The sequence below is a fragment of the Vicugna pacos genome, chromosome 17 (genome assembly GCF_048564905.1).
Source record: "Vicugna pacos chromosome 17, VicPac4, whole genome shotgun sequence".
Lineage (NCBI taxonomy): Eukaryota > Metazoa > Chordata > Mammalia > Artiodactyla > Camelidae > Vicugna > Vicugna pacos.
The window spans coordinates 18,019,864-18,041,180 of record NC_133003.1 but is presented as its reverse complement, the minus strand read 5'-3'; the positions used below and the strand labels follow the sequence as shown (position 1 = coordinate 18,041,180).

Sequence of the window (21,317 nt, the reverse complement as noted above, 5' to 3'; positions counted from 1 at the left end):
CTCCTGACATTTTAAACACATTATTGAGTGTATTAAAGACTTTAGTATTAAAAAAAATATTGGGATGCCATACGTTCTCGGTGAAGGGTAAAACTGTATTCACATCTGACAGCAGGTGACAGAATGAATTCCTTAAGAAAATGCGGCCATGAAGTACTAGAAGCAAACACAGCTCTGTCCTTTATAACCTAAGTGTGGAAAAAGCCTAACTATGACCGAATGTCCCAAAGTAACACATGACTGATAAATCTAATTACATAAAAATTTAAAAAATGTAAAACAGAACACATTAAAAAAAGGACACACACACACACACACACACACACACACAGTAAGCAGTCTACAAAAACTGGGAGAAAATATATGGAAGTTTTTTCATACCAAAGAGCTAATTTTTCTCTGTGTAAAGGTCTTAAAACACACATCCAGAGACTGGCTGAATTATGGTATATTCTTTTGATGGAGTCTGCACCACCCAAAAGCAAAAAAAAAAAAAGAAGGAACGAATGTGACACAGATGATATTTAGGAACTGATATGGAGTGATTTCCAGGATATACTGTTAAAAGAAGAAAAAAAATCCTTGGGGGCGGGAGCCAAGATAGCAGAGCAGAGAGACTCACAACTCACTCTCTCCCACAAATACACCAAGAATTACATCTACAAACCCACTGAATCGTACAGAACACCTACTAACTCTGACAGAGTGGCTCTCATATCGAAATACAGGAGGACTCTCACAAAATAGTGAGAAAAAAAGGAGAAAGAAAAAATCGGTGCAGAAATGGTCTTGCAGGGAGTTTGCAAAAGATGAGAGACTGATGAGAGCTTAATGTCCAGAATATATAAACAGCTCATACAACTGAATAAGAAATAAAACACACAGCCCAATCCAAAAATGGGCAGAAGACCTACAAACAAGCAATACTCCAATGAAAACATACGAATGGCCAGTAGGCACACGAAAAAACGCTCAGTATTGCTAATTATCAGAGAAATGCAAATCAAAACTACAATGAGGTATCACCTCACACCGGTCACAACAGCCATCATTCAAAAGTCCACAAACGATAAATGCTGGATAGGGTGTGGAGAAAAGGGAACCCTCCTGCACTGCTGGTGGGAATGTAGTTTGGTGCAGCCGCTATGGAAAACAGTATGGAGATTCCTCAAAAAACTAAAAATACACTATCATAAGATCCAGCAATCCCACTAGTGGTCATATATCCAGAGGGAACCTTAATTCATGCACCCCAATGTTCAAAGCAGCACTATTTACCATAGCCAAGACACGGAAACAATCTAAATGTCCACTGACACATGACTGGATAAAGAAGCTATGGTATATTTGTACAATGGAACACTACTCAGCCATAAAAAATAATGCCACGTGCAGCAATGTGGATGTACTGGGAGCATGTCATTCTAAGTGAAGCAAGCCAGAAGAGAAAGAAAAATACCACACACCACTTACATGTGGAATCTAAAAAAAAACAATCAACGAACTGATTTACAAAACAGAAACAGACTGAGAGACACAGAAAACAAACTTATGGTTACCAGGGGAGGAAGGGGGTGGGGAGGGATAAATTGGGAGTTCAATTTGCAGATACTAACTACTACATATAAAATAGATAAACAACAAGTTCATACTGTATAGCACAGGGAACTATATTCTGTACCTTGTAGTAACCTACAATGAAAAAGAGTATGAAAATGAATATATATATGTATATGTATGACTGAACTATTATGCAGTACACCAGAAACAGACACAACACTGTAAACTGACTATACTTCAATTAAAAAAAGAACAAGGCTTTTTAAATTAAAAAAAAAAAGTCTTAGTTTTAATTTTCATATCTACAGTTCAAAGCACTGATCACACCACCATGACAATCAACGCAGATTTACAGAACTCTTCGTTGTATGCTAGGTCAAAGGTAAGTAACCTAAATATGCATACACTAAACATTAGTAAATTAATAAATAAATAAACGTTTACCCTTTCCCGGGGGTGCTGTCCAAAGAAATCCGGATGCACAGCAAAATAGAAAGGCCTTAAGGCGTTGACTGCTTCAGCTCCCGACAAGGCTCTCGAGTACAGAAACCAGTATGGAAATATCTTCCCCAGACATAACCTTTGAAAAAGATGTGTTGTCATTCACCAGCACACTGATACACACAAATCCCGACTGTATAAAGTGACAGTAACATTAAAATGACTACGTATGGAAAATACCACAGACACAAGATAGAAACCAAAGTGTAAAACTTTGTGGTTTTCTGAAATCCACAGAAGTTTTAACAAGCAGTCAGTGCCACATGTTTTCTAAAAACAGTGGTGATAAATTTCTCTGATGCAATATGAGAACATAATATTTAATAATAATAAAAAAATTTCCCCTCAAAAGTCTGCCTTGAACTGTTAACTGGCTTCACTGTAAATGACGATTTCCTAAATCATTTTCTTCTTCAGATTAAAAAGAAATCCCAGTATCAATAGTATAATCTTTTCTTTACAGTGAAAAATATTTTGAGAATTGTAATACTTAGCTAGACGTACAAGATGTCTCAGTTCATTTCCTCATTACTAGTATGCTAAAATTATTCTAGTTGGATAACTTAATATTTTGTCCTTAAATTTTGGCATAACTCACCTGGGGGAGTTTTTTTTAAAAAAGTAGTTTTAAATCCAAATAAAATTATTTGCAATTTCCGGGAAGCACTTCCATGACATCTAATTTTGAATGTGGTAATTTATCTTTTCCACTCTATAATGGACTTTGAAGAATATTGTGCACGTTTTGATCGCGTATGTGAGGTATATGTACCCAGTCTTTGGAAAAGTGTTTCATTTTTGAAACGACTGAGGTTACAGAATCATTTCTGAAGATTTTTTTTAATAATTGGGAGATCACCATCAGATTTTCAGATGACCTTTCGTTTTCTGCCTTTTTACAGGTCCTTGAACCTTTTATAAAGTCAACATATAGGCTGTGCATTAAGGATTCTAACAGGAGTTTAACAGTAAAGGAAATGAGCAAAGTCCTCAATGGCAGGCAGCGTAAGTGAACGCTGGTGACACCTGCACTCACTCCCCGCCTGAGCCTTAGTCCCCGTTTCCAAATGTCTGATGGACACTTAGCTGTCCTGCCAGCCTCTCCAATGTTATGTGTCTAAAAAAGGAGCAGAGGTCATCATTTCCTTCCCAGCTCAGCCTGGATACAAAAGGCAAGGAAGCAGTTAGACGGCTCTATCCAGGATTATCGTCCTCCGTTCTGTTACCGAGGTGCCGCTCTTCTCAGAGCTGCTCACACACAGGACCCGAGGGTTATCGCTGCCCCAGCTTGCTCAGCGCCCCCTCCCCGTTTTCACTCCTGAAGTCTTGCGTCCTCTTGCCTTACAATGTCCCTTGAAATCACTCCTTCTTCCCATTTTCTCTGCCACCGACGACCACTGCAAAATTGGACTACGTGGCTTTACGGTCAGTACTCTCTCCTGTTTTGTTTCCCTAGCCATGCTGTGCACACGTTGATTTTCCTAAAATCCCATGATCACTGTATTCCTGACTGAAACACCTGTGACGGCGTTTCAGCTCCAGCAGATTAAGACCCACTCAGCCTGGTACGTCAAGTGCTCTCCAGTGACTCCCCATCTATCCTTCCAACTTGATCTCCAAGCACTCCTTGCAGAAACCCTCAGCTCCAATCCCCCGTGATCTTCCTCATCCTGCCCTTCTCCATCACTTCTAAGTCCTAATATACCCTCCCCATGCCCACTTCTCCTGGTCCAAATTGCACTCGCTCACTCACTACTGCCTTCCTACGTGTGCCAGGAGGCCACGGGTCCTTCCCCTAGAACCTCCTCTTTTGTATCTTCATTATAAATAGTCTTTCCTTCTTCTAAACTCTCATAAAAGAAACTGTGTGCCCCATATACATGGAACATAATACCACAATGTGGAAATGCTCTAGACTCTTCCTCAACTACCACTGCATCCCTGAGGACAGTGAACATGGTTACTAGGGATTTACTGCTGTCAGGGAAGTCAGTGTGGGTCTGCTGGAGAGCAGCGGCCATGACAGGATGAGAGGGGCCGAGGATTCCTGGGAAAGGCAGAAGGTAGGAAGAGCTTTCAGACCATGGTGCAGGCCTGACGCCTACAGAGGAGAAAAGGAAGAAAGGAGCACTGAGGGGCGTCTGTGGCTGCAGCCCCGTCCCAAGGGTTCAGCCACGCCACGGGGAGTCCTTGAGCCAAAGCCCCCACTGCAGGTGCCCTGTGTCCTGCTGGAGGAGACTGACTTCGTGTTCCTGCTCTGCTGAGCCACTGAGGGCCTCAGGGCAAATCTGTGTGGACCCAGAGGGGCAGGGGGCTCAGCGGCTACCACCACAGGGCCTGGCACATGTATTACTGCTCATGTGTGCTCAATGAATACACAGTCAGTGTTTCATGAAAGGAAAGAAGCCAATCAAGAAAAACTAAATCAAGGAAAAATAAACCCCATACAGTATTGTGTCACTTTAGATTGAGAAAATTTGGCATGCGAACATCTAGATGTATGAAGAGGTGTTAGGAAAGGGTTAGATTCTGGAAAAACGCGTCAGTAGGAGAGCAGGCTTCCTGTGTGAAGGGCCAGAGAACAAGTGTTTCAGGCTTTTCACACTGAAGTAGCCACAGGCAAGAAATGAAGGAGTGTGGCGGGGCGGATCAAACTTCATTTACACACATGGTCCGTGCAATCAGCTCAGTTGTGAAATCAACATAGTAACCACGACCAACGTTAAAAAACAAAAAAACCCCAGAGAATATTTCCCGGAACAGAAAATATTACCAGATACTGTGTGTGGCAAGGGTAACTCATGTTAAGAAACTTCTATTTTTATGGGTTGTGATTAAAATATAGTTTTCTGAAGGCCAGGATCAAATGAGCTGGGAAAGCGTGTCTCCAGTACACAAGTACTATCACTGTCAGTGGCGTGGGGCTGAGAAGGTGGGCGGCCTTGAAGGAAATGGCCCAGGAAGTGTTCTGAAGCCCAGTCCTCCAGGCTCCTGCGGATCAAAGCATGAGGACACCACACTTTTCCTGGTGTTCTATGGCTAAACACGATGAACGGCTCAACATCTGACCAACAACCTTTCTGGACATTTTCTAGGATCTCACAGTTTTTCTGTTTCTCTCTCTCTCTTCTTTTTAACAATTTTTTCTCATAAATTCAATCAGAGCAAGTCTCCCTACATTTGGTAATTCTCACCATAAACTGAGTTGGTAGAAAAACTGAGTTGTTCCTCCTAAAGAAATTCCTTTTAACAGTGACCATTGACTGAGATATTCATGTACGTAATAGCCATTTAAAGGCACTAATTATTGCCAAATATGTTTTAGAAATTTAAAACTTCACATGTCATTTTTATTCAACAGATCAAATTTTATTTTGGTTATATACTTTGATCCAGATAAATATTTTATTTAAAAGAAGTTGTGGTATATTTATACAATGGAATACTACTCAGCCATAAAAAAGAATAAAATAATGCCATGTGCAGCAACACGGATGGACCTAAAGATCATCATTCTAAGTGAAGACAGAAAGAGAAAGAAAAATACCATATGATATCACTTATATGTGGAATCCAAAAAAAAAAAAAAAGAAAAAAATAGGACACTAATGAACTCATCTACAAAACAGAAAGACTCACAGACACAGTAAACAATCTTACGGTTACTGGGGAAAGGGGGTGGGAAGGGGTAAATTTGGGAGTCTGAGATTTACAAATGTTAGCCAACATATATAAAAATAGGTTTCATAAAGTTTCTTCTGTATAGCACAGGGTACTATGCTCAATATCTTCTAATAACCTTTAATGAAAAAGAATATGAAAACAAATGTATGTATGTATATGCATGACTGGGACACTGTGCTGTACACCAGAAATTAACACATTGTAACTGACTGTACTTCAATTAAAAAAAAATAAATACTTTACCTGTTTTGACTTGACTATCAAGAAGCCAGAATAAAATCTAATAAGTAATTGTTTAACCAGTTCTATTTTTTTTTTTTAACAAAAGATCTCCTCTCTCTACATGGCATCTGGTCTCTATTCTGATTACCCTATATGTGCTTATGACTGTGCCAACTAAATTTTACTGCTGAACTCCTTACATCCTTTCTTGAAGTGCTAGATAGGATTTAGATTATACACACATAAACAGCAAATGTAGTAGTCAAATGACCTTACGACACAATTTCAATGTAAAATGGTTTTCTATATGACAGCCATAGGCTTGAGGGCAATGTGATAAGAATTGTGCTAAGGACAAACTTCTACCTTTTCTCCCTCTTAAACTTTTCACACTGAACTGTTCTGAAAGATGGTGTTCTTTTAATCTTCTATTCTGAATGGAACTCTTGGAAGAAAGATCTGGATGTTCACATGATTTTTTTTTTTTATTCCTGCCCTCCACCATAATATCCACAAAACATTTAGACTTTGATAAATCAGAATAAATTGAAATTAGCCAAATACATAACAGATTCCACCCCGTCCCTACACTAGTTACAGATTGAATCACAAAACTTACCTCCTCACAGGTCTCAGGTGGCAAAACATTTCTGAGTATATATGCAGATCAACTCCCAGGCATCCATCAATTGCTGAAAAAGTTAAGCAGATACCAATAATGAATAAGTGGAATTTAAAATTAAAAACACATTGCCATTTACATTAATGCCCCCCCAAATGAAATACTTAGTTACAAATCTAACAAAATATGTATAAGATCTACATGAGAAAAACTATAAAACTCTCGTGAAATATATCAAAGAATTAAATAAGTGGAAATTCTATGTTAATGGACAGGAAGACTCAATACTGCCAAGACATCAGTTCTTTCCAACTTCATCTGCAGATTCTATGCAATCCCAACCTAAATCCAAGCAGGTTCTTTTACAGATATCAACAAACTCATTCTAAAGTTTATATGGAGAGGCAAAAGACTCAGAACAGCCAACTCAATATTGAAGAGGAATAAAGCTGGATGACTGACACTACTGGACTTCAAGCCTTACTGTAAAGCTACAGTAATCACGTCAGTGTGGTACTGGCGAAAGAACAAATGGATCAGTGGAAGCGAACAGAGAGCCCAGAAACAGACCTACAAAAATACAGCCAACTGATCTGTGACAAAGGAGCAAAGCCAATAGTATGGGGCAACGATAATCTTTTCAACCAATGGTGCTGGAACCACTGGACATCCACAGGCAAAATTATTAACCCAGTCACAGACCTTCACAAAAACTAACTCAAAATGGATCAAAGACCTAAATGAAAAATACAAAACCATAAAATTCCTAAAAGATTACCTAGGAGAAAACCTTGATGATCTTAGGTATGACAAATGACTCTAGATACAACACTAAAGGCACGATCCATGGAGGAAAGAACTGATAGGCTGAATTTTATTAAAATTAAAAACTTGTGCTCTGGGAAAGACAATGTAGAGAAAATGAGAGGATAAACTACAGACTGGGAGAAAATATTTGCAAAAGATACACATACCTGACAAAGGAATGCTATCCAAAACATACAAAAACAAAAACAAAAACAAAAACAAAAAATAAAATGCAAAAAACCCAACAATAAAACGGACAATCTGATTATCCAAAACATACAAAAACAAAAACAAAAAATAAAATGCAAAAAACCCAACAATAAAATGGACAATCTGATTAAAAAACAGACCAAACACACCTCATGAAAGATGACATACAGATGGCATATTATAAGCATGTGAAAATACACTCCACATCATATGTCAGCAGGGAAATGCAAATTAAAACAGCAAAGAGATATCAATATACACTTATTAGAAAGGCCAAAATACACAACACTAACATCAAATGCTGGTGAGGATGTGGAGCAACAGGAACTCTCTCATTCATTGCTGGTAAGAACGAAAAATGGTACAGCCGCTATGGAAGACAGTCTGGTGCTTTCTTACAGAACTAAAGGTACTCTTACCATATGATCCAACCACCACACTCCTTAGTATTTACCCAAATGAACTGAAAACTTATGTCTACACACAAACCTCCACACGGATGTTGACTTCCATTCATAACTGCCAAAACTTGGAAGTAACCAAGATATCCTTCAGCAGGTAAACAGATAAACTATAGTACATCCAGACAACTGAATATTATTCAGTGCTATTAGTATTATTTCATGAGCCCTCAAAGCCATGAAGAGGCATGGAGGACATGTAAATGCACATTAGTAAGTGAAAGAAGCAAAGGAAAAAAAGAAAACAAACACATGTATGTGCATGTATGACTGAAGCACTGTGCTGTACACCAGAAACTGACACAACATTGTAAACTGACTATTCAATAAAACTATATATTAAAAAAAAAGTGAAAGAAGCCAATCTGGAAAGATTATATACTGTATGATCCCAACTATATGACATTCTAGAAAAGGCAAAACTATGATGATAGTAAAAAGATGAGTGGTTTGGAGGGGAAGAGGGATGAAGAGGTGGAGCACAGAGGATGTTTAGGGCAGAGTCACTACAATGGTAGATAACACATCACTGTCCATGTGTCCAGACCTTTGGGGTGTGTAAGACCAAGAGGCAATCCTAATGCCAACTATGGCCTTGGGGTGATAATGATGTTAGTGTAGGTTCTCTGATTTTAACACATGTACCCCACAAGGGGTGGGAGTTGTGTGTGGCAGGGAGGGGATATGCGGGAACTCTGCATTTTGCTCACTTTGCTGGGAACCTAAAACTGCTCTAAAAAATAAATCTAGTTTTTAAAAAGGTTAAGTAGGTAAAAGGAACATGGTTTGAATCACATGGACTTTTCCAACAATTTTGAGCTTCAGCAAGAATTTCAATGAAACTATAGTCTCCAACGTCAACTGACCAAGTGATTTAAAAAATCCTATGAGCAGTCTCTTATAAAAGTCTTGAAAAGCCTTTTATTACTTACACAATAATCACCAGGTAAAAAGTCCTTTCCTGCCCCCTGCTTCTGAAGTTCTGAGCTTTCTCCACGCCTCCATTCTCACAGACTTGCTGAGTAGTATACTCATTGAGAAAAACCACCAAAGGGCTCAAGCCCTATTCTGTCAAATTTTATGCATTAAACATGTTTTAAAAAAATGTTTTCATAATGCAGTTAATATAGCTGAACCAAGGTAATGCAATGGAGCATAACTGTCATTAACAGAATGATAGGAAGATGTATTTTAAAGAAAAATCAAGAACAGCCTATTAAAAAAAAGTGCATTTTTAAGCAACAGTGCATAGTTGTATTTATCTTCTGGTTGACTGCTGCGGCAAGAGTCTTGTGGATACACAGTGTTACAGGCATTCATTTAAATGTTTAAAAGGGTGATTTTTACTTAACCATTCACCTTGCTATTCTGTAACACAGACAACAGAAATACTCCTCCCATTTGGAAGATTTCTGAGAATAAATGGAGACACACTGAGGAAGAAAGAACCATTCTGATGAATGTTTCAGCGCTGCCCGTGACGGACTGAAATCTCACCAAAGGTCATCACAAAGTGAACACTGCACTTAGGTAAGACGGCACAGGTACAATGCTGGAAGCTTGCAAAGAAATGATGAGAAGCACAACTCTGCCCAGTCCAGACCTAGCTCTCTCTAGGTGATAGGTAGCAAGTCCTTTCCCTTTTTTTCTTATTGCCTAGTTTGTTTACAATGAACAGGTGGAGTATGTTCTTAAAAATTAACAACAACAAAAAAATCAGTGCTTCTAGCACACAAAATTAAATGACAAAAATGAATCCAGCAGGGATGAGTGTCATTCACTCAGTATCTAAGACAGGCCCCCAGCCCTGGGAAATGTGTCCAATGACAGTCCTTGATGGTGGTCGCAATCTAGCTCAAGAAGAAAATAGCTTTTCCTACTTACACATAATGACGTTCCATTTTTTTACATTATTAAGAAAATTTATGCCACTTAATTGCAAAAATACCAATAAATCAGCTAAAACTGTGGGTAAGAAATGAGGAATAGACTCAAGAGGCACATGATCACCCAAGAGTACAAGTGGGAAACAGATGAAAGAAAAATGCAGCCAAGCTCTAACCAAAATCCTTTTCTCAGCAGAAAATGATCCTAAAAGCAGCCCTGAAAAGTCAGAAGGACTGAACAATGAAGGAAGCACTTAGGCCTACGATTACAACATCAGCAAAGTAACCTGTTTTATTGGTCTGTTGCAGCAATATCTTAGAAGTTCATGAAATCAAAATGTCTCCATCCGATGTGCAAATGTAGGTTGTCCAACAGTCATGCTCCGTGCTGGATTTTCAAAAGCAAGGCATCAAAACAAACAAAATGGGGGAAAGAAACTCATGATCACTGATTTGAAATAAAAGGTGTTAGGAAGTTTAAAAGTTAAAGTATACTAAAAAAGTAATAACATTTTTTGAAATCAACTGAGAAAAGACTGACTGCCTCAAATTTGATTCACAAAGAATTTGAGAGGCAGGCAGCCAAGTTATACTGCTTAGGAGCTTACATAGCTAAACATTTATGAATAAGAACTGGTAAGAGGCTGATTGAGCCAAGAAAGCCACTTAAAAGACCTGTCTTGAGTTACCTGAGAATTAGTCTCCAAAGAGTCACTCACAGCAAAGTTGCAAAAATTAGGGTATCTATCCTTAATGACTTTCAAATACTGAGCATAAAGTATGTTGTGCAGAGAATTATAGAGCATGTTTTAGAAGTGTTTCCATCAAAAATAATCAAAGCAACAACAAAAAGTTTTGTAGTTCAAAGTACTGGTCTTTACTTGCCCAGAAAAATTACTCATTCACTGTTGCTTTGTATTCATAGGGATAATTAAACTTAGTACTGAGCAATGACTAATAAAGAACATTAATACTTGGGAGGGTGACAAGAGATTCTCCCAAAGAAAATAAAATGTTCTCAAATACAAGTCCGAATGTTAAATCAAGGTCTCCAGATAAAAGAATTTTTAAAAGTTAAGCTATTATAGATTAAGAGTTAGGTGTTTTTCTGCCTCGTTTTTTGGTAAATAGGCTATTTTTTAAAAAATGGTTCACACTGCAGTAAAGAGAATGAGAATCTACACTTTGCTTTCTAGTAAGGTAGCTACTAGCACATGTGACTACTACGAACTGAGATGTGTTTTAAGTGCCTACTGGATTTTAAAGAATGCAAAGTATCACATAAATAGTTTTTTAAACTGATTAGATGTCAAAATGGTAATTTATTAAAATTAATTTCACTTGATCTTTTTGCTATTTTTTTAAAAAAAGCAAAACACAACCAGCTTTTAACTGTCTTTAATTTACAACCAGAAAACTTTAAATTGCATCTGTGGCTCACATTGTATTTCTACTGGACCATGTTGATGTAGGCCAATTCAAGGCAGATTTAGCACGACACTGTCAGAGAAGGCAGTCTGCATAATGGTTAGGGAGGCTGGAGCCTCTAAGATCTGAATTCAAATCTTGACTCCATCAGTGCCTAGCTGTGTGAGCAAGGACAAATTGCTTCACCTTCCTGAGTCTGTTTCCTCATCTAGTAAGTAAGACAGATGGTCCAGGAGCAGTTTGTTTCTTTAGTATCAATGAGCTTAACTTGTGTGTCGTTGGTAAGCAGGGGAGAGATGTTACATGCATGTTTCTCCCCAGCATGTTAATGATTGGAAATGACCAGAGGTGGGCTTTCTACAATTATAAAACCCTTAATAGAAAAAACACCTGAAAGTCCCCTAGCAGTTCTTTCCCTTGGTTTAAGAAGCAGATGGTTAGTGGCTTCCAGTGTGTCTGCATTTTCCCACATCAAGCCATCTGGGAAGCTGCCAGTGCAGATGAAAAAGCCAGAAATTTCCACATGTCTTGTTTTGAATGGTATTTTCCCTCCAAAAGCCTTGGCTAGAGTTAGTGTGCAGAATGCCAAGATTTCCAGCATGTATGTCACAGGAAAAATACCTGTGTCATATGTACTATCACCACACACTGCCCTAAAATCGAAATATAAAATTTGTCATTAACTTAGAGAATACTTGGGGCTAACACCATACTATAGTCAGCTGGACAGGAGTAGTTTGCTCAGAAACTTTGTCTTTGCTGTAGAAAATGTCTACTGAGTTACTGAATTTTATTGAAATTTGTCTTGATTTTATAAAAAAAGGAAAAATGATAATCCTAATATTGAGAATAAGGACTAACAAATTTACTACAAATGAAACAGCAATAAATATGCGTATCATTGTTGGCTTTTATCTGATGCTCATTAGACTGAAGGTATCTGGGCTGTGTATTTAAGAAAAAAATGCTGCAAGACAGATTTAAAATGCTGGAAATATTCATTAAAGATTGTTTCTAAAAGGTGAAATGTAATCTTAAACATAATTATTTTTGAGTTCTCTGGATATGGAATCCTGCATCAGACTTTTGTACACGTTTCTAGGAGGACATCATGTGAAAGCAGGTGCTACTTCTCTCATAGGATTTTTGTGAAACTTAAGCAAAATAATGTGCATAAGTGACTTAGCAACATCTGACAGAAAATTTGTAAAAGTGGTTACTGTTGTTACTTAACTCAGAGCGTATAAAAACCTGCAGAATTTTTCCCCCTTCTAATGAGGGCTCATCTATAGACAGAGCACACAGTTAAATGCAACATTTTCCCTGAAAACAAATTTTGTGATAGGAAAACTCAGAATTATTGCAATAAGGGATCAATGCCTGAAAGTCTTAAAAAGACACTGTAAGGCTACAGACAAGTCAAAATGCACAAATGAACAATTTAATTTCACAAACTTTAGCTAACACAGTGAATCTACCCCTAAACAAGTAAATACGGCTTATTATTCAAAGACAAAGAAAGTTAGCACTTGCTTAATAATAAAAACATTAAGCTTTCACAGTGGTAGCACTTCTCATTTCAAAATGGAAAAGAATCGAAGTGGGTAAAATAAAGCATATTGTGCCGTGGCAACCGCCTTTTTTATGAATTAATATTGGTTTTTTAAAGACACTGTTTCTCAACTGGGAGGTGGAGGTCCAGTCGGAGAGGGTACATGACTTCTTTTTGCCAACAGCCCTTCCTTCTCACCCAGCAGTGGTATTTCTATAGAAAAATGCCTACATACATAATAAGAAAGACATTTATTTAATAATTCTGATCTACACTCAAATAAATTATTATTCTAGGATGACCATTTCCTATTTAAATTCTTGGAAAAAACTGGTTATTTCCCATAAGCTCTCCTTTAAAAGAGGGCTCTGACAACTAAGTAACAGGGAAGATGTGATCAGATCAAGACTCAGTTTTGGAAAAGGCAGAAGAGATAAGAAGGCAAGAAAGAGAAGGAACCATTCTTTAGGGCAAGTGGTTCTCAAGCTTGAGAACCACTGCTTTAAGGAATCCTGATTCTATCACGTTATAGGACTGAGGCAGCTGGTAGGAAACCTTTAAGCTTTAATTCTTTAAATACACTTGCTTAATACAATTTTAGGAAAAGATCTTTAGATACCCGACTGTATGCTAAAAGTCAAATGAAGATTTTAAGTTTTGCTTGAATTCGTTCTTTGTTTCCTGTGTGGTTTACCCATTTTTTAAGACGAAAAAAAAAATCTAAGCGTAAATAAGATTAAAGGTGGGCAGGCACAGCTGCTTGCCCTCTCCTGTGTCACAGATCTTGGGTTAGTTCTCATCTTTACAAGACCAAGCACCCAATTTTATCACTTTGGCCAGAAATAAACAGGACCTGGGAAGACGAAAGATAAGGGGCCTGACTGATAATTACCAATGTCAACTTTTAAATTTACTATGAGAAACATAATTGCTAAAAAGACCAAAAGATTCAGATCTGTGGTTCTTTTAATTCCTTACAGGACCAGCTACACAGAAAATCAAATTACTATCAGCAGATTGAAGAGCCACTGCTTCAGAGTAGAACTGGGGCTCCCATTTGCTAGTGAGAAAGAGTCCCAAAGCCTGGGGCATCCAGGCCAACTGCAAGATTCTGGTCTTCAAATTCATACATGAGTGGTTCTTGCCCGTATTCAAGGTAGCCACTATCCTTCCATTAGGAAAAGGCCTCAGGCATACTACAAAATAACTAAAAAGTTTCCTCTGTCTTAACCACACCTGGGAGAAACTCTGGGGCCTTAACTCACCCAACTCATCAACAGGCATTTACCCAAGCATTTATGTGCCAGGCTCTATGCAAGTACTGAGAACAGAAAAACATCAAAAACTAGAAGAGAGAGCCGGAGTGAAAGAACACACAAAGCAGACAATTATAAAACACTGCAGCAAGTGAAACGACTTCGCCATGCAGAGTGTGAGGGGAAACTCCCAGCTGATAACACTTAGAACGGCTGGGTTCTGGAAGGTTTCTCCGAGGAGATGGTATCCTCTGGATGGAGGGTTGGAAGGATGCAGTTCATTTACAAACCATTGTAAATGGCTGCTGTAATCCACTTAATAGTGTAATTACGTTCTATTTCATAAAATGAAAATTTCTGATTTTAACTGTGCTGTTAAATAAAGGAAGGCACTAAATCTGTGCAGTTTCAAGTCAAATTTGGTAGAGATATCTAAATTGGTGGAAAAGCCAAATTATGAGTAGGTTAAGAAAAACTTCTGTTTAAATTACTTTTTATAGAAACAATGTTTGCCAAACAGAGGTCTTCGTACTGATCTTTGGCCATTTGGCACAATTTTTATTTGAAAGTAACTTATTTTAACAGAGTTAATAGCCTCAGGCGGCTCTCACTTAAACTGTGACTTTTCTTAGCAACTATCTTGTAAGATTTTAAAAAGTAGTTTGTTCTATCAAGGAGAGATAAAAGCAGGGAAATTTTCACTGCTTTGCAGTTTAATACTTCTTAGGTAAGAGAAAAAGGCAAAACCCCCGCAAAAACAGGAAGCCCTTTGGATAAATTAGTAAGTTATAGCAAAGCAAAGTATCTAGGTTTTTAAGCCTCCTTTTCTAAATCTTTTGCTATGAGATGTGAATCACAGCAATTTCCTACGGTAAGGCAAAGGCTTACCGCACCGGGGAAATATGATAGTTGGAAACAATAAAACGTTAAATTGTCTTAGGTCTCTCATTTCAAAATAAGTTACAACAGATGCGATACGGGTACTTCAGTCCCTGGCATTGCCTTGGTTCAAAACTTAGCACGACGAGATAAGGTGACTCTGAGCCCTGCCCGCAAAGACCCCCATTTCTGCCCCGAAGGCACAAACGGAACCCCCCTCCCCTCCTCCTGCTACTTACATTCCTTCAACGGTCCGCGCGCCGCTCTTCTCTGACCTGTTCCACCTCCCACCAGACGCCAGCAGTAAGGACGGTTGCTCCTCCCGCAGGGTCGTGCAGGGCGCATGCGCACCGAGGCTCCGGCGCAGCCAACAAGGGCGCGCCGCCAGGCCGGGCGCTCCCGCCAGCTCTCGCCCCACCTGACGACAGACTCCTGCCGCTGTGCTCCCTGAGCCCCACCCCTGGAATCTCAGCTGGGGGCGCACTGCTCCACCCGGCCGTCGGCGCCTGCCGCGGAGGCTCGCTCGAGAGAAGCCCAGGCCCTCGGCCCGGCCACAGACCGTGCCCTCATTGGCTGAAGCGTGCCGGTCTTCCTCTGCGGCGCCTGCGCGCGACGCGAGAAGCCAGTTAAAACCCTACTGGCCCTCAGCCCCGGGTTGACGTCAGCAGCTGGTGCCGGGTGACCGCGCCGCCTTCCCCGCAGCTTAGAAGCCCCCCCGCGCCCCTGGCCCCACTCCGCCTTCTTACCTCCCTGTCCGGAGGGGGCTACGCGCACTCCGCTGAAAGCTTTGGGAGACGGGAAAGAGCTCTACGGGATATGAAGGACGAGGCTGGGGGGGGGAGGGGGGAGTCGGAAGATGATTGGGCGGCAGGTGGCCCGGCCTAGCCTGAGGGTCTGTGGGGAGGGCGGGGAAAGAAGGGCAAGCAGGCACGCACTGAAGCCGGGAGGTGGGAGTCGGGATGGAGGGCACGCGCATGCGCGGGCCCCGTTCTACAGCCCGGCCCGGGTCTCCCATCCCCGGGTGCAGAGGAGGGACGAGGCTGGCTTGACAGATCAGCCCGCGAGCTTTCGGAGCTGAGAGCTTCAGACTTTAAAGGTCTTATTGAAGGTTGTCCTTTGGCTTTCTTTACATAAATATAGCTAATTAAATTTTTTTCTTTTCTCCGGCTCGCATTTTCCTTTTGACTTTGGCCCCTTTAACAACTGGATACTTTGAAACCTTAAGCATTCTCCACCATCAGCTTGGTTTTTTTTTTTTTTTTTTTTTTTTTTTACTAATAGCGGTATTTCGCTTTTGTTTACCCCCACAAACTGCCACGGAAGAAATAGGCAAATATAGTTACCACTCTTTTCCCTCTTCTACCTTTTGGCACTGTTGACTGAGCCGAAAACAAACAAAAAAAACCTCCTCTCGTTCCAGCCCCAAGGGTTCTTCACTTCTCCTTATAAACAATCTGGTCGACTTGTGATCCATTCCATCCAAACCCATTTTTCCTAAAAGCTTAATTTATCATCTCTTGCATCTTCATCCTTTCAAATGTGTCCTTGCCACCAGCATCTAAATGGTCTCATTATTTCTTTAGTTCTTTTCTTTGGGTTTCAGTTACGAAAAGACTGATTTATAATTGCCCACTTACTGTTCTCCACTTGTCCTCAAAGGCACCTTAAACTCATGGTAATAATCTCCAAACTCAATTTATTTCCTAGATGCTGAATTTCAGTAATGACAGTTAGTCACCCAGTTTGTTCATACTAGAGAACTAGGCCTCTTTCCTGACGTCTCCTGCTTCATTTCCCATCTCCCCTTCACAAGACTATTCATTCCACATTTTATCATAGTAAGGCATTTTGCTAAGTGCTAGGTTTTAACTTTTTTATTTTTGTGAGGTTATAGATTTTTCCAATGATGCTGCCAACACCCTATTTTGGGAACTCCTTTAAGAAATACTTTCAGTCCCCCTAGTCACCACTTATTTTCTTACCTTATTCAGACTCTCTCTAAATGATTTTAAATTATGGTTTAAAGTATCTAAAGTATCAAATTTAGAGGATTGAGGATGACCACCATAGAGAATGACTGCTATAGATTTTGAAGATGGCTTCAGAAAAGGAGCTTAACTAATAAGTTGGAAGGAACAATCCTTGTTTGGATATTTAAGTTCTGATATATTTGTTTAAAAGACGTTCTTTAGTCATAGCTAATGTGACATACATAAATTACAAATTTTCAAGATACTTATAGTATTCTAAGATACACTAAAGGAAAACTTCAGAGAATAATTTAAAAATTTTGGTTAACTCAGAAGGTACTCTGGACTTTTGGTGTTTGAGTCATTTTCCAATTTATTTTACTATTCTAGAATACAAATGTAGACTATGCTTCAGAGAGTGGACTGAGTGTTCCTGAGATGTACCTCATACCACTAAAGGTTTTTCTGAAAGCTCCAGACACCTGCTTGCATATTTCTGCTTTATGTCTCCCTCTATTAAATGCTGCACAATACTTAGTTTGTGATTTTCCATTGTTTGGATTTCAGAATAAATTAGGATTCATGACACTTAGGTTTACCTAAATTAAAGAAAAGTCAAAAAGTAATTCGAAAAATTATTTTCAGTATGGATAAAACTGTTATAAATTGCATACATCAATCAAAATCTTTAGTGTTTGAAAATTAACTTACTATAAATCAATAAAGAGCACAAGCTGAATACGGTGAAAACTGTCTTTATTTTTACTGTCTTTTATTTTCAACAATGATTACTTGAACTTAAAAAAAAAAGCCTTTAATAACTAATGGTTATTGAAAAGCCAAACCTTTCCAGCCCACTTCATATTCTCTTTCAGCCACTTCAGGGCAGAACATTGTTCCAAACTATAAACCTGTTCCTTATTAACGTTGACAGTCATGTGCTTAATGAAAAGCTTTGGATCTGATATACGAGCAGCCATGATTAATCTTTCCACTGCAGCTTGATAATCATCCTGACTCCGAGATTTGTTTTCTTCACATCTACAAAGTGAACACCTCACAGAGTCAGAATCTTGAAAAAGAAGCTATATAGTTTCTTCAAAAGAAAGTAATTTACATTTTTTGGTTCTAAGCTATGACAGTCTTTTTACTACATTCTAACAGTGGATCTCAAAGTTGTTTGACTATAATACACTATAAAAGACATTTTATATACACTCACATACATAAAAACTGAACAAGACTTACCTTTATGACAATGTACTATATTTTCTATTCGGTTTCATTTTTCAAAAAATTAAATGGTTCCAACCCCCTAACCTAATTTCACTACACAAATGGGCTACAATCCGCAGTATGGAAACAATAATCTACAATACAGCTAATAACCTATTTTTGAAGTTTAATAATTGTATAATTATTTATTATAATGCATAGAGTATTAAATTTAATCAAATTTGAAGTTAATAACATTCATGTATTTTACCTTGAAATGGCTTTTTAAAATTATAAGCATATACTTAATATGTAGCTCACATTTGGTAATAGAAATTGTAGCTATATGCCTTCACTAAATTTTCAGTTATTTTCTTCAGTCCCAATTAAAAGTATTTCACTAAAGTGCTAGAATTTACTTTTAAAGTAACTTTTCTACCAGTCTCCATTTTCCTATAGGACAGGGAATAGAAGTATTTAAAATAGAGATGTGGCCCTCATTAGGCATCGCTTTTTCTTGGTGTTTCCTGTGTCCTGCTCTTGGTACCCAGAGGGCCCAGGAGAAGGCTGGAGGATGAGCCTACCCGCATTAGCACCACAGTGTGGTCTACAGAGTGGTGGGAGTGAGGACTTCCACCTGGAACAGGAACCAGTGCTCAAAAAGAGCAAAGACTGGTCAGGCACCTCCTAGTACACTCTGGCTTAGGAATCAGTGCCTGAACTCTGGTGGACTGGGCATATGCCAACTACATGCAGTTTTTGAAAGTCTAGTGATGAATAAAACTCTCTCAGAGGTAAAGGCAGGGCTCAGTATGATAATAATAATAGAGAAAACAACATTGGTTTGGACAAAACCAAAGATCCAGGCATGCCACTGTTAGGTATTAGCATCACAAATTCAATACTGAATAAAGAGACTGCACATGTGTGGGGAATGGAAAGCTATGAGAAAACCAAATCCTCTAGAGGCGATAGGAGCCCAAATGCGTCATGCCACTGGGGGGCACAGTGGTGAAGAGGAAGCCCTCATAAAAGAGCTCTAACAAAAAAGCTAATTTTAGTGGGTTAAAAAAAAAGTGGACCTAAAATAAATTATTTCCCAATTCTCCTCCCCTTCAGTATGGGCTGGGCTGAATGACTTGTTTATCAAAAATAGAGCAGAAATGACACTGTACAACTTAGGACACTAGGTTGTTAGATACCAATTTTTCATGGTCCCTTGCATTTCTTTAAGTTTTGAGAGCAGATACACTGACTACCCCTTGTTCCAGATTACAAGAATGTCTAATATAGTGAACAACTTTGAAAGACAAAGAGTTTCTCCTTTTGCAGCAAAAGACAGGTTTGCTTACAGCCTTACAAGGTGGAGACAGTATTTTCTGAAGAGCAGGGGGGCAGGCATGCTTATTATCCCTTTATAAAGGACTTGGGTTCCTAGGTTCAGGACTCCTCTCCTGGGTAACGGAACCCACTGCATGTGCAGGTATCCATCCTGGCTCATCTGTGGGACTTGGGAGCAAGAGGAAGAGATACAAATATGCAGATAATCATGCTGCTTGCTGTGCCATAGGTAATAAAGTCCTGTCTCTAACCCAGGAGTCTTGTATTTTATGCCAGGATCCTTGAAACTGTAGCAGGCTGACCTGTAGCCTCCAAATACAGTGAGATCTCAGAGCCTTCAGAGTTCTTGATACAGGTCTTAAAAGGCACTGCAGCTTCCTCCTTGCTTTCTCTCCTGGATCACTCACTCTGAGAGAAGTTTGCTGTCGTGTCATGAAGACACTTAAGAAACCTATGGAGGGGCCCATGTGGCGAGGAGCTGATGCTTCCTGCCAACAGGCATGTGAGTAAGCCAGCTGGGAAACGGATCCTCCGGCCCCAGTGAAGCTGTCAGGTAGGTGATTCAGGTCCTGATCACATCCTGACTCCAACATGATGAGAGACTGAGCCAGAGCCATCCTGCTAATAAGATACTCCCCAAATTCCTGACCCACAGAAACTAAGATAATATTTGCTGTTTTAAGCCACAAAGTTTTGGGATAATCCAAAAACTGAAACAGATAACTAACAGACTATTCAGTCTGAGGATCTGGTCTGTACCACCAGTAAACTGAAGAAAACTCTGTTCAAAAAACTCTAAAATAGGAACCCCATGAGATCCTCATATTACAAGTTTCCTGGATAAAGCTGACAAATTGGAGTGTTGTAAACCTAAATTCTGGACTTTGAATAAAATTATTTGAAGGGATGCCACTCTGGTCCAAGAGCTATGTTATAATATTTATGCATTTATAACAACATTTTAAAATATTGAGACTAGGCTGATGGCTTTAGTTTCAAGAGGATTCTTGACTGAACCTAATAAATTATCATATAGTTCCCTTTTACACCTGGTTCTTAGATCTTCTGTGATGACCATAAAGATAAATAACTTCTAGGTTCCTATAAAAACTATCAGTACACAAGAAAGATCCATACCTAAAGAAGATCTGTCTCTATGACCAACTAACAAGATCTTTGAAGTTGTTGAAGTATTTCTTGAAAGGTACTAACTTGTTCGGTTTTAAGTCTCAAATAGGTCAAATCCTTTCTCAATATAAATGTTACCAAAGTTTGTCAATACTATACATGCACAAGTATATAAATATATAAATGCTTTACATATGTTTATATATACACATAAATAAAACATTTACATCCTAGGGCAGGTGAAGGGAGCCACAGTCTGCTTTCAGGATGCAGTTAAAAGTTATTTCAACCAACCTTTTTAAAACTATCTGCAGCATCTGTGTAGAAGTTCCAGGACTCTGAATACTACTAGCGTTAGATACCAGGAAGATTTCAACAGCTAAAAGCATTTCGATCTCAGACAAATAGGAAGGAATCAGTAGAACTTTTCGGTATAAATTTCCCTCCAACGGTGGGTAACAACCCAATGAAAGAGCACCTGAAAATCAAGTAACAGATCAGACTTTACTAAAACCCCAACAGGTGAAAACCCAGGTTTCCAAGATATCTAGAGATGATAATTACTTTTATTACAGAATAATTCTTCACATTAGAA

At 39.0% G+C, this 21,317-nt stretch overlaps 2 protein-coding genes across 5 annotated transcripts in view; both read right to left on the bottom strand.

The window, feature by feature from the left end:
* The window catches only part of TCAIM (T cell activation inhibitor, mitochondrial), a 41,435-nt gene extending 25,792 nt beyond the window's left edge, over positions 1 to 15,643 (bottom strand). Inside the window, exons 1-4 of one of the 3 annotated variants that reach the window (XM_072941091.1) lie at positions 15,308 to 15,326; positions 10,241 to 10,341; positions 6,587 to 6,659; positions 2,005 to 2,140 (exon numbers count right to left, since the gene is read on the bottom strand). In XM_072941091.1, coding sequence (XP_072797192.1) covers positions 2,005 to 2,140; positions 6,587 to 6,615 — 165 coding nt within the window. In that variant the 5' untranslated portion in view covers positions 6,616 to 6,659; positions 10,241 to 10,341; positions 15,308 to 15,326. Of the gene's footprint in view, positions 1 to 2,004; positions 2,141 to 6,586; positions 6,660 to 8,999; positions 9,448 to 10,240; positions 10,342 to 15,307 lie in introns of those variants that run through there. The other 2 variants (XM_006200698.4, XM_072941092.1) reach the window with 2 other exon arrangements.
* A 2,134-nt stretch (positions 15,644 to 17,777) lies between these two features.
* Positions 17,778 to 21,317, bottom strand: part of TOPAZ1 (testis and ovary specific TOPAZ 1) — a 53,280-nt gene continuing 49,740 nt past the window's right edge. For both annotated transcript variants that reach the window (XM_072940787.1, XM_072940788.1), the window contains exons 19-20: positions 21,017 to 21,200; positions 17,778 to 18,079 (exon numbers count right to left, since the gene is read on the bottom strand). In XM_072940787.1, the coding sequence (XP_072796888.1) occupies positions 17,860 to 18,079; positions 21,017 to 21,200 (404 nt within the window). In that variant the 3' untranslated portion in view covers positions 17,778 to 17,859. The remainder of the gene's footprint in view (positions 18,080 to 21,016; positions 21,201 to 21,317) is intronic.